General features: G+C 45.0%; 2 protein-coding genes across 7 annotated transcripts; both read right to left on the reverse strand.

The window, feature by feature from the left end:
* Window positions 1-3,897: 3,897 nt before the first annotated feature.
* LOC120687891 (peroxisomal (S)-2-hydroxy-acid oxidase GLO1-like) lies at window positions 3,898-9,155 on the reverse strand. Of its 6 annotated transcripts, XM_039969976.1 has the most exons (12): window positions 8,892-9,030; window positions 7,777-7,954; window positions 7,410-7,534; window positions 7,195-7,241; window positions 7,000-7,077; window positions 6,767-6,891; window positions 5,305-5,371; window positions 5,142-5,204; window positions 4,990-5,059; window positions 4,792-4,892; window positions 4,572-4,676; window positions 3,905-4,477 (listed from the first exon to the last, which is right to left on the reverse strand). In XM_039969976.1, the coding sequence occupies exons 2-12, from the start codon at window positions 7,914-7,916 to the stop codon at window positions 4,292-4,294; spliced, it is 1,107 nt and encodes a 368-aa protein (XP_039825910.1). In that variant the 5' UTR covers window positions 7,917-7,954; window positions 8,892-9,030; the 3' UTR covers window positions 3,905-4,291. The 6 variants fall into 6 exon arrangements, with proteins under 6 accessions (XP_039825907.1, XP_039825905.1, XP_039825909.1 ...); XM_039969973.1 differs by lacking the exon at window positions 7,410-7,534 and having other exon boundaries at window positions 3,898-4,477; window positions 8,892-9,155; XM_039969971.1 differs by lacking the exon at window positions 7,410-7,534 and having other exon boundaries at window positions 3,898-4,477; window positions 7,777-7,990; window positions 8,892-9,155.
* Window positions 9,156-9,929: 774 nt separating this feature from the next.
* On the reverse strand, window positions 9,930-12,681 carry LOC120687892 (peroxisomal membrane protein 13-like). The gene is made up of 5 exons (XM_039969978.1): window positions 12,464-12,681; window positions 11,107-11,343; window positions 10,744-10,997; window positions 10,566-10,658; window positions 9,930-10,471 (listed from the first exon to the last, which is right to left on the reverse strand). Exons 1-5 carry the CDS (start codon window positions 12,471-12,473, stop codon window positions 10,265-10,267), a joined length of 801 nt encoding a protein of 266 aa, XP_039825912.1. The 5' UTR covers window positions 12,474-12,681; the 3' UTR covers window positions 9,930-10,264.
* Between the last annotated feature and the right edge of the window lie 263 nt (window positions 12,682-12,944).

The raw sequence follows: 12,944 nt of genomic DNA on the forward strand, positions 1-12,944 counted from the left end.
GACGATTTCAGAGTTCGGGGACCTAAACGGAACATCGCAACAAGTTTAGGGACCACGGGTGCAATTTACTCGCCACTAAATTAAGGGTTATTTAGCCAGCTAAATCATATAACTAGTCTTTATTTATTGTTATTTCAGCATTGAACTTCGTCTTGTACAAAATATAGTATTTCATCAATGATGTAACGAGGTAATGAAGCCCAAGACGTAATTCAATACATGAGATTTTCTGGATTTCATATTTATATTCAAAATTACTAAGATTTATGCATGGTGTCGGAGTAGAAATGCATAATTGTAAGAAATTTCTAGAAGATTAGAGAGTATGCATGAACGATTGTTACCATGCTTCATGGTGAAATATGTAATACTCTAGAAATTAGATATTTATATGGTTAGATAAGTATGAGAAAAATTCTGGAGTTACATATTTTGTAAAAAAAAATGTGTAGAAGATTGACACATGGCAAAATCATATGAGCCATAAGTCCTATAGATAGGGGTGCTCCCCTCCCATTTTGTCCTACCATGGCATAAGAGGTCTCAAGTAGGAGATGACAATGTTGTCATATAGTGTAGTAGTGTCATGGTATGATAGTCTCATAAATGGTGCAAGAGACTTGTGTTGTACTAAGTTATGATGAATAAAGAGTTGAAGGTTGTCATATAGTGTAGTAGTGTCATGGTATGGTAGTCACATAAAGGATGCAAGAGTCTTGTGTTGTACTAAGTTATGGTGAATAATGAGTTGAGTTCTCATATAGAGTTGGTCTCTCATATTAGTATCTAGATGAAGGTCTTCTAAATGTAGTGTGGATATAGGGTCCACGGAAGAAGTGGTGTTACAATGCTTTGGTACAGTTTTTCAGAAGTCGGTGTAAAGGTTAGGGACGCTGATTTCTCAACACGTGGTATTTATAAAACTGATAAATGGGTTATCTAAATGTCTTAACCCGCTATTTTAAACACTATCCAGTATAGAGCACCTTCCACTTGAATGTCAGATGCCTAGAAAGAAATACAAATGTCAGACATGGTATTTGACATGATAATTTGTATTTAATGTGATACAATTTCTCGAGAAATCAAGAAGTCCAAACTATGTCTGCTCAAATAATTTAACATCAATCCAGTTTGACTAGAATTAAACACCATCATCATTTCTGTAGGTGCTTCATGGTCTAATAATTTTCTTGTCCAATTTAGTGTATCTTTTCGGAAACCTCGATGATATTTAACCATCAGATTTGTCAACAGCACAAAGTGCTCATAAGAAGTCCATATTTCTAGATGGTTGGTGACAAGGGATCTTAGTCACTCAGACCTGTAGGTTCTCGCAGAAGATTTAATGCAATTGATTGTCGTAATCAAGTTTTTGACATACACTAGGTATTGACTTTTCCCACGAGAACCAACAAATGCCTTCTATCTGGCCCAAGACTGATAATAGATTCACGATTCTGATCTGACCTTTGCAAAATTCTAGGTATGAAGATCCTCTCAAAGAAGAATTCTGAGTATCTTAGGGATACAACCCATGCTTCCAACTATTGCTGATCATTATAGTTTATGAACCCTCCTTTCAGCCTCATCTGTATATCAACTATCCAAGAGTCGATCAATGGTTGATCCCATCTTAGGGGTTATGAATCACATAGCACTGGCTTATATCAATGTCAAACTTTTTCAATTCAGGAAGGATAGAAATACACAAAGGTGTGCGTTTTGAGATAGCTTTCCTTATAGATTCATCATAAAATCTAATCCATAGTATCACCTCATCTGATGGTTCAAATTTCTTATCTGATATGATGCAACAATTCCTGTTGAAAAACATCTGGCCCCTCCTATGCCTATGGTAGTGCAGCTAACCCATCTAACTGTTGTGCTATCTTTGTTTGTTAACTGAACAGAAAGAAAAGAGCACCATATTAGTGCTATTGGAGAAGAGAAGGTGGAGAAGGAAGTCAAGAGGGCAAAACGCGAGGGGAAAGAGAAGAGGAGCGAAAACAAGGAAATACTTCTTACTAGCTATTCTGTTCACTTCGGGTTAGTGGCGAGTGTCATTTGAGTAGAGGCGGATCTAGCGGTGGGTATGGAGCGGAGCGGCTCTAGCCCCTTTTACCACCGCTGGACTCATGGAGCCCCCTAAGTCCCTCCTACAATTTTTTTGTTATGGATTTACTACGAGGAGAGGCTGAAGTTTTCTACAGGTGGAAGAAAGCCGCCCTCTAAAAATATCATGAATCTGCCACTGCATTTGAGCGATGGCAGTCTTCAACTCACTAGTGCACTAGTGTCATTTTTGTCCTCCAGCCTCGTATTATTCTCTGTTTTCTGGGCACGAGTGATCAGGATAGCAGAGATGCTCTTGTAGTATTCAAGGTGCTCTTTTGTAGTATTGATATCTCTAGGAGGGATCAGTTCAGGAACCTAGAAGTGGAGATATTCAGCTCTGATGCTAACTGCTAGAGTGTGAGATATACCTTTCCTGATCACATTGAGTGCTGAACTCTGAGTTTCAAATTTCTCCAGTTCAGTTCTCTCTCCAAAGGCATGTGCATGTGAGTGTAAAATTTTTAGACGATGCTACTGAAATTAACAGCACAATTTGAACAGATATACAAAATAATCAAATAGATGATCGAACTACAAGTTTGTTTGTACTGTCCACGGACGATGCAGACACGACCGGAAATTATAAGGCGGTGGCGTCTGGCGACCTGCAAAATTATCTACCACTCACCGGCCGGACACGCACAGGATGTGGCGCTAATCTTTATCTATAACTCTTATATAGTTCATCCCCACTAAAGCTCATTAATTTTGAATTCTCTACAACCATATTGAGCCACATCATCTCAATTAGTGTTGCCCGTTGGATCTCAGCAACTAGCATCATATCTACCGTTCATGTTGAAGAGACATAATTTACTACTTACTAGCCACTACCACTAAACATTAACTCTTTTAGAAACAGCCTCCACCACGTCATCAATTTGCAAGAAGCTAATTGGACAATAGTACTATTTAGCAATAAGTCCGATCACATTCACCTGGCCAACTACATCTGGCCAACTATACAAATCCCGTACCAACCCAACCAGCCCACCCGCCGCTGCAGAGGCTACGCATTCGAGACGCCGAGCAGAGGAGCTAAAAGGTCGTTTGTCAATGCGGTAACAACGCTGGAGCGAGGCGTGCAGACGGAGCATTAGGCGTTCCGCCGGCGAATGCGATAGGAGGCGGCGGAGATTGGGTCCAACTACACGCAAGGCTGCGGCAGGAACCGGCATCGTGGCGGTGATTGCAGCGCTGGTGGCAACCACGATCATGTTCACCATCATGAAGCGCAAGCCCACTAGCCCAGGGCCACCACATCAAGCCGCTCCCCGTGCAGGGCTCGACGGGGGCCTTCGTCCCCAAGTACGACAACTTGCTCGGGCTCCAATAACTACTTGGAGCCGCGGCTTTACTGCCTCTGGAGAAGTTAGTTTTAGTAGATGCGGCAAAACTTGCCATCGACTTGCTTTTGGTGATTACTGTGGACTCCTTTTGTGAAATTCTACCAATTATTTTCCGGTGGTTATTTTGCTCCATAATTTCGTGAGGTGTCATCAGTATACCTGCCATTTGAAGATAACGGAAGTCTGTAACCAGGAATTCCACGACAGCTTGGCAGCCGGTAGCCACCAGGTATGCATCATGTGATTTTGTCATCCTCAGTTTAGAACAAAAGGATTAACTCTTTCTTCTTTCTATGTTCTCTTTTTATAACCCAAAAACTATGGCCTCTTTGTTTCGGTCGTCTTCAGATTATCAATTCAGATATTGCAACATTTATTTATTTATTTATTTATTTATTTATTTATTTATTTTTGACTCCATTGTCAAAACTACATCACAAACTAAAACATATTTATTGTCACAACTTGCAGGTTTCTGTAATCTCATTCGTCATCATCTCAAGATGTTTGGTCCCCGCCATCCATTATTGTCGCATCCTAAAACAAGGTGCATTCTGAATGATTGTATATGATCTATACACCACTATATTATATAATGGTACTATGTTACTTTTTATTTACATCATGTATGTATAAAAAAGCATCTTAAAAAAATTCCGCAGCAACGGGGAATTACCTAGTTCTTTAACCTTCTTATTTTACCATGGAGGTAGGGGATTATTGGGTGCGCGGCGATCGAGCTGCCCGGCCGTCGGGGCACCATCGTTGATCGATTGCGTGATTGATAGGCGAGGTGAGGAGGTGGGGGCGGCGGCGCTCTCTGCTCACAACCTGGGCGTGGGGCGGAGGCGGTCGCCCTCGGTCAGGATGTGGCTGCGGTTGATGTCGGCCAGCGTCGTGCAGCCGCTGAGGGCCATGGTCAGCTCGAACTCCTCCCGCAGCATCCGCAGCACGTTCCGGACGCCCGCCTCGCCCTCCGCCGCCAGCGCGAACACCACCGGCCTCCCGACCTGGAAGAGGAAACACACGCAAAGGAATCAGTCTCTGCGCATGGCGGCATGGAGGCTGGCTGTGGTTGGGTCGAGCGAGGGGCAGGGCACTCACGAAGATGCCGGAGGCGCCGAGGGCGAGCGCCTTGAAGACGTCGGTGCCGCGGCGGACGCCGCCGTCGAGGTACACCGGGATGCGCCCCTGGGCCGCCGTCACGACCTGCGTTGCGTTTCCACCAACAAACAACAGCAGCTCTGTCATCATCTCGCCGGCTGCTTTTGTCGCCGATCGCGTTAGCCACCAGCAGGAAGAAAAGAACGGTGCGCCGGCGTACCTCCTCGAGGGCGCTGATGGTGGCCGGCACGTAGTCCAGCTGGCGCGCGCCGTGGTTCGACACGATGATGCCCGCCGCGCCGGAGTGGACGGCCAGCCTCGCTGCGGTCGAATAGACGACGCGGCGTCGTCAGCAATCTTCACGAGAGTGTAATGTCTGGACTCTGGAGGAGGAGGAGAAGGCTCTGAAGAAGCTCACCGTCCTCTGTCGTGACGACTCCCTTCACCAGGATCGGCAGCGAGGTGATGCTCTGCAGCCACTTGACATCCTGCACGCTCACAAGCGGATCACAGTTGCTCCAGCCATTGGCATAATGGCATCTCGTCATATCAAAGCAAGATCATATATACCTTCCAGCTCAGGGTGCGGTCAATTTGCCCAGCAACGTACGACGCGAGCCCGGAATCGTTGGCCTGCAAATGCCAAACAGGCCAGTTTCATCAGTCATCAGTGGGTGAGAACTCACGTGAGCAGAAACGGTCTGCAATAAAGAACTCTGAAGATGTCACAAACCTGGTCCATCTTGCCGAGGTCCAGGCCCTCAAAGTTCTTCAGCGTCAGGTGTGGCGGCAGAACGAACCTGCATAGTGCAAACATTTTGTTGCTTGGCCATGTCAGAGTAGGGGCGGTAAAGGGCCTTGCAATTTGGTCTAGAGAATTTAAGGGCCGGGCTTTAAAAGAGCCGGGCTCTAATTCTATATAATTTTGAACTAAAATTTTAAAGGCCATGGTGGACTGTGATGAGACCATTAGGGCCAGGGCCCATTACCACCCCTAGTCAGGAGGCATGGTTGTAACTCATTTTGGGATGGAAAAAGGTATCTGACGACCTGTTGCTCTCACGCGGAGCGCGCGACCCCGCGCGGCCTGGCGCGGCCTACTACGGTCCCTCGTCGGTAAAAATTGGGCTATCGTGGCCCATCTACTTTTATATTGTTTGAGGTTAAAAAAATAAAGTTTATTAGACGACCGGTCACGTTCGCGCGCCTCCACCACCCAGCAACCAGCCCACGGGGCCCATCTCTTTTTCTCTCTAAAAAATATTTTATCTCGCTCATAGGAGCTCCGTTTTGAGAACCGATTGCACCACAGTGTTCTGAGCCGAACAAAACTAGATCCCACTTACATATGTTTTGACGACGTTTTGCAACAGTGTCAAATTGCTATATGCTATAACATAAGTCGCACAGTGTTACATACATAAATTGTCATACTTGTAATATACAAGTTGTCATAAAAAATAGCATTTCATTTATATGAGTTTGTCAAAAAGCAGAGTGTCCACCAACAACTCATGTGACAATTTATGTGTAGAACATCCTTCTATATTGTGTGGCAAATTATGTGTTATATGTGTAGCAATTTATGTTTACGACACCCTTCTGTGTTTGTGGCAACTTATGTGTTATATGTGTGGCAACTTATGTGTAAGACACCTCCTGTTTTCTGACAACTTCTATATTACAAGTGTGGCAACTTAGTATAAGATTTTTTTTTACAACTCGTGTGCATGACATTTTTTCTGATCTTTGTGACAACTTCTGTGCGTAATAAAGTATGATTTCATGGTAAATATCTTTTTTTCTTGACAACTTACACAAAAAAATGCTATTTTTTGTTGCAACTCTTACTTTACAAGTGTGGCAAGTTATGTGTAGACATTTTGACAACTTATGTGATAGCATATAGCAATTTGGCACGAGTGAAAAACATCATCAAAATATATGCAAGTGGGATCTATTTTTGTTCCCCTCGTCGCATAGAATGCAATGGTGCAAACGGTTTCAAAAACGAAGATCGTATGATGGAGATAAATCATTTTTTCTAAAAAAATACATGGACCCCATTTTTTTGGACAACACACCACTGCTGCTCTCCCTACAGCAACGGGTAGCGCGCTCCCACCCAGGTCGCCCGTTATCTTCGTCCTTTTGGATCTGAGTACCTGACGAGGCAAGAGCAGAAGAGAACCGACCTGTTCTTGATGTCGGCTTCGCGGCGGCCGAGGCGTGGGGTGTCCACGGTGAGCGCGATCGCCTTGAACCCGGCCCTCTCGGCCCTTCTCACCAGCTGCTCCACCACCTTCCTGTCCTTGTACACCTGCAAAGGTTCATGGCACACATGCAGAAGGACCGTCACACTAGGAGAAACCACAATACACTGCAGTCAAATACACGCTCTCTGATAGTGATAGTTTGGCATCCCTACATATAGCTGGAAGAAACGGATTCCTGGCCCGGTCGAGGCGACCTCCTCGACGCTTGAAGTAGCCCATGACGACAGTGCCTGAAACAGAAGACAACATCAGGCAGGTTATTCAGGATCTTTCCAACATGACTTGCAGTTGCAGTACTGTTTGGTTTGGTTTATTGGTTATTATTCAGTGATTGTGTGCCAAAATACCATGATAGTCCCTGCTGCTGATGCTGCCCGTGCAGTTGCATACTCCCCTGAAGATGGACGAGATATCAGTGACATCAACAAACAAATGCTACTCAACTTAATGCTGTCCAATTATGCAGAAGGTACTGCCCAAACTTATATAGCAGAATATCGATGTCATCGGTAAAAGCAATCTAGTGAGGATTGCAGGGTAACAGAAGAGTTAAACTGAATATCATCTGGGTGAGCCATTTTCTGAAAGGCAGTGGGAGCAATCATAATGGGCATTGAAATATTGAAGCCCAGAACACTTGTGGTCATGTCAATCTTGGACACATCGATCAGTATGCGAGGGCGGAATCTGATCACACAAGATTACAGTCAGGCTCTGGCATCCACAAGATAAGCCAAAGGAATGACCGGAATGGACGACCATATCAGAGGATCACTATATTTCAAAGTACCAAAGAGTACTGAACACTCATCTCGCATGGTGCAGTTGCATCAAAAGGGCAACTCATGCGTCTCATACAATTTATCATCGCACATGGATATGGTTCTTTGCAAAATTCAAGAGATGCGAATACTCTCAAGCAGGCTTACAGGATCCTGGAGAAGGCCTCCCGGTTCTCCTTGAGCGTCCACTCGTCCTCGGCGCCGGAGGCGTAGTAGTCGTAGGCCATCTTGGGAAGCTTCTGCTCCGCGATGGCCTGGTACTCCATGACGTTGGTGATCTCCCCCATGGTGGCTTCGCCGCCGGCCGGAGCCCCCACACCACTCTCTGCGAAACGAAAGCGAATATCGGACCCTGAACTTTCTGCTGAATTTCAAATTACGAATGTGCTGGTTACACTTGGATCAAAGAGAGCTCAAAGCAGAATGCAGTAATGCACCATGCATGCATGCACTAAAAATAGAAAGCAGTATTGCTTTGTGTAATTGTGTTACATATGGCTAGCTACCAGAGCTTCCGGTCAATCTTGAGCTAGGATACTTTGATTCCAGTCTTCCAGATATACTTTTTCTTTTAAAAATAAACAAATGTGTTATATTTTCGACATTTTGCCCACGAGATTGTACTCCCTCCACCCCCAAAAACAAATCATTTTAGTAGTTTTATAACAGATTAATAAGAAGGTAAAATAATCTTTTTTGCCTCTATTTATTGGCCATAATTTACACTAATTGATATTTGCATTCACATGTTAAATAGGGTGAAGTGAATTGTTTTTTGGGACAAATTCTGAGTCCTAAAATGATTTTCTTAGGATGGAGGGATTATGTCTAAATATATACGTACAATCTGCAAACAATTGCTCACCTAGCACGGATAAATATAGTATGCTGCGATATCGCAGGGGTTAAAAATAGGATCCTCTCATATTACGATAACAGTATCGGGAGGGGGGCGGAGGATGGTGATAACAGTACCCTCAACCTCACAGAAACTGAAAATTCCAGGACAGCAGCGCAGTATCCGATATCTATGGTGATAGCCGATGAGGATTAACATCCCCTAACGATATAAAATGAGAAACACCTATGAATCCCTTTCCTCGGTTCAAAACGCTTAGCAAGCAACATGATTAACACAGAGACACTCTACACTACTCGTCCGAAGATGCAAAACGACGATGCGAAATCGGCAACATGCATGGAATGAGGAATTTATATTGAGTATGGTGGATGATGATGAGGAGTTACGTTGTTGTTGTTACCTTTACAGAAGGACGGGGAGGGGGAGGATCGGAGGCAGTGGAGAAGCTAGGGATCGAGCAAGAGCGAGGAGCGCAGGTAGTATAGGAGGAGGCTTGTGCAGTGGCGGTGAGAGGGACGGAGGTTTCTGCATGGAGACAAAGGCGCGGGGGGAAACGTGGGAAGAGATGCGAGAAAGGGACCGACCGAGAGGTTGGATGAGCTATTGGAGGTCGTGATGAAGGATGGCTCCTCCGACACAGCTTCCTCATCCACTTGACGTCACCTGTCCCTCCGATCCGTGCACTGATGGAGCACCACAGTGGAGTAGTAATGAAGATGAAAAGTTTGTTTTTTTCCTTTTGGGTTGAATCGAAGTGGTTTGTCTCTTCTCACTGTAGCCTTGCTTTCTAGAATCGAGTTGAGAGGCACGTCTGAAGCAACACTGGTACCACCCAAGTCAAGGTTGCTTCCTAGAGGATAAGGCCATAGGAGGGGTCGTTTTTGTGTGGCGATCTGTATGGGCAGTTTGTTGCTCTCACGGGCTCATATTACGATGGGGATGGTGGTGCAGTTTGAATCGGGAGAATAGATGACATTCGCGCTCTCCGGTCCACAATGGGCACCAAGCAATGATGATCGTTCAGGCAAATGGAAGCTTGTATTACAAGAGCAATCCCAAAATCTGAAGAGAGGTTCTAGCTCGAACGATGAACAAGGCAAACAGTTTATAGGCATTCAGTTTCAGCCACTTTTCAACAAGGAAAATATGGTTAAATTGGCCACAGGCAAATCTGGCGAAGTCACCAGAGAATATGTATACATTTGTAATTATGTTATCCTCCGTCCCCACATGTATGGGAAATGAGAAAATGCCCTCCAGGTAACAGTACAAGCCTCAACCTCATCTTACAGCTAATCATATCCCAGCACTCTCTCAATTGGCGGATTCATTGATCGCACAATCTCAACATCAGTTTGATCGCCTGCTGCAAAACAAATGTGAGACGAGAAATATATAATTCTATAATCTTTTTTGTAGTACCATCATACACCAAGACTCAGATAAAATGAAATCTTTTTTGTTATCACGTTTCACTTTTCTCAGTACAGGGTACCGGCGTACTGCCAAACCATTTTTTTAGGAAAGCCATATTTTACCAACTCACACATTTCTCATTGCAGACTAACTACCACCGTAATAGATCTCTATGTATACTAGGGAACAACATGACAAATGCAAAGAGCATTAGGGATTACTTGTTTTGCTTCCTAATCCAAATGCAAAATGCATCTGAACAGATATCAGCGGATTTCTCTTCCCGCAAGCAAACTTACCATTCTCCTTTCACACACACAAAAAAAAAAACTGTCTCACTGCACAGAAATGCGGCGTTTACTTCCCCTTGCCATTCTCAGTCCAGACGCTGTCCCATGAGTTGCTGGCAGCTTTTGGCGCCTCCACAAACTGTTGGCCTGTTCCCTCCAATGATGCAGCTCCACTGCCCTTAACACCACCCTTCTTTGGTTTTGTTTTGATCCCCAGCAAACGTAAAACAAACCTTGCAAGCTCACCATAAAGCATTCCAGTTCGATCGCATAGCTATGGGGACAATAATATTGGGTCAGGAAAATAGAAGAATACACACGAAATAAGTTAAAACAGGGAAAATATTGAAATATTAGTCGAAAGTTACCTGCAAAAGTGCAGTAATGAACATGTGGAACGCCTGAGTGTTCTGACTAACAAGGAAGCTAACCCGCCCACAGAAATTTACGACACCATGCATCTGTATAACAAGAGAATTGGTCAAGAGAATGATGAGGGCTCCTCAAAGTGTTTTCAACAGTAAATTGGCTGTAAACATATATTACCACTCGTAGGAAGGAAACCCAAAATCCAGGGGGTGGTGCGGGAGGGCCAAACGAATTTGGACCCTGATTATAAGGACCAACACCCATACCATAACCACCATATTGACCTCCCATTCCACCATTATACATCGAGCCACCATACATTCCAGAACCTCCGTACATACCACCATAACCTCCTCCATAACCTGAACACATGTTATTTCCATAGGGTCCACTGAATCCACCATAGGAGCTATACATATTGGAGCCATAACCTACATTTTCAATGAAAGATTACATAGCATAATGCAACGGTTTTAATCAAAAGGTTAAATACTGAGACACAAGAATATCTGATAAAATGTGCACAAAATTATCAATTACCCCCAAAGGAATTTCCATAGCCTTGCTGCTGCCATGGCCTTGGGGGAACTGGCCTTGAAATGTTGCTGTTTACATTGGAAGCAGCATTGTTCCCTGTAGTGGAAACAATTTCTCCATGTTTTGCTGTCCCAGAAGCTTCAACAACATCACTTGTGGTACCTCCAGAGGGGGGCTTAAAAGGTGCTGGACCAGATGAAGCTCCCGCACGTTCCCACGGCTTTGGTGGTGGATTACCACCTGCCCACATCAATGGACAAAATTCCACTAAGCCTCAAAGCACAAACAAAGATGGCAACAGCCATACATTGAAAAGGAATGTGAAAGTGGTGCCTATAAGTCTATATGGTATTGCATAAAGACAGGGGATTGAATAACGTAGATTGAGCAATCAAAACAGCATGCACTAGTTCAACCTAATCATTACTTCCTACATGTAAAACAAAAAGTAACCATGCTGAGACCTCAATCCTATAGTTCCTCGACATGTAGGTAATATACCTCACAGATGCAATGTCCATATAACATTAAACTATGGATATCCATGAACTGAATAAACAAGAGCAGCAATCAATGCATCACAAATTACAGCTTTATCCAATATTTCAGCTTGTTAATTTTACACTTTGATGAATGCCAGCAAGATTTCATCCTGCAAAGCCTATATTGATGAGTTGATGACTTTCGACAATATAACACACCTGTGAGATTTGCCACCATATGTTTTAGATTATAACTACACTTGAACTTGAAAGGGTGTTCCTTCCCCAGAATGATTCAAATGGACTTTACATACATCTAGGAAGAAACAAAAGGAGAAATGTTGGCATCATCACAAAAACACTAGACTAAAGCTAAGAATCATATCCTGTTTCTCTCATAAATACGGGGTAGCAATCGGCCACAAGCATACTGGTGTTTCAAATTGCAGAAGCTCATGCCTAGCTACATGCGTCCTTGAAGGCAGCAAGTTCATCCTAAGCTAAATAATCCTCGAGTTTGGCACTTTTGTTTTTGCGCGTGCTTCTCTTAATCGTACCAATTTTCCTTCGCTGATGAGCGGCTCGCCACGAAATCAAATTCCCAAAGGGAAAGGGGGAATAAGGAACCCTAAGTACCGCCACCCAGCGGCACCGCAGCCCAACCGACCTGACACGCCCACCCAATCGCGAGCCCAAAACCAACCGATCACACCGAAATCGGGCACGAATTCGATCGTTTCCCCCACCCCCATCCCCGCCGACCAACCGACCGGCAGGCCGGATCGAGCCAGCTACGCGCGCAACCGATCAACCAGACGCGCATGACGGAAACGGGAAAGACGCCCGAGCGCGCGCGAGTGCAGAAGACGAACACGAACCTGCTGCCATGGCGCGCGCCGCGCGGCTCCTGGTTCTGCTCGATCAGGCGGCCGGCCTAGCCGCAGTTTCCCCCTCTCGATTGCTCCGTCCGTCGGCGCGGGGGAAGAGGAGAAGAGGAATCCAGCCGAGCTAGCCGCCTACGCGGCGGAGCAGACGGGCAACTATTCCTGGCTGGCTCCCGGCTCCGTCCGCGTCCTCGGGGGAGTTCCCCGTTTCTGCGAGGCTGACCGGAGCCGAGCCGAGTCGAGTCACGTTGCCGCGACCCGCGACTCCGTCACGTTTTCCTCCTGTTTGGTCATGGTCAAGCCGCCCTGGAAAGAAATCGATTTTTCCTGTCCCCAGATCGGACTCGATTTGGGCCATAACCTTGATTTGGGCTTGATACACAGGCCTGTGATGTACTGGGGCCCAAAAACTAAGATCATTGACCCGGATATTTTAAAAACAGAAGGCCACCTAGTAGTACCCTAAATATTTCAA

The sequence above is a fragment of the Panicum virgatum genome, chromosome 9N (assembly GCF_016808335.1).
Source record: "Panicum virgatum strain AP13 chromosome 9N, P.virgatum_v5, whole genome shotgun sequence".
In the NCBI taxonomy this organism is placed as follows: domain Eukaryota; kingdom Viridiplantae; phylum Streptophyta; class Magnoliopsida; order Poales; family Poaceae; genus Panicum; species Panicum virgatum.

Coding starts and splice junctions, on each gene's coding strand:
- LOC120687891 (XM_039969971.1), bottom strand. CDS start 9,140: ATGAGGAAGCTGTGTCGGAGGAGCCATCCTTCATCACGACCTCCAATA. Junction 7,991..8,891: donor CTCCCCGTCCTTCTGTAAAG/GTAACAACAACA, acceptor GAAATTCAGCAG/AAAGTTCAGGGTCCGATATT. Junction 6,892..6,999: donor TCCGTTTCTTCCAGCTATAT/GTAGGGATGCCA, acceptor GAACCTTTGCAG/GTGTACAAGGACAGGAAGGT.
- LOC120687892 (XM_039969978.1), bottom strand. Junction 10,998..11,106: donor CTATGGAAATTCCTTTGGGG/GTAATTGATAAT, acceptor TTGAAAATGTAG/GTTATGGCTCCAATATGTAT. Junction 10,472..10,565: donor TCATTACTGCACTTTTGCAG/GTAACTTTCGAC, acceptor TTGTCCCCATAG/CTATGCGATCGAACTGGAAT.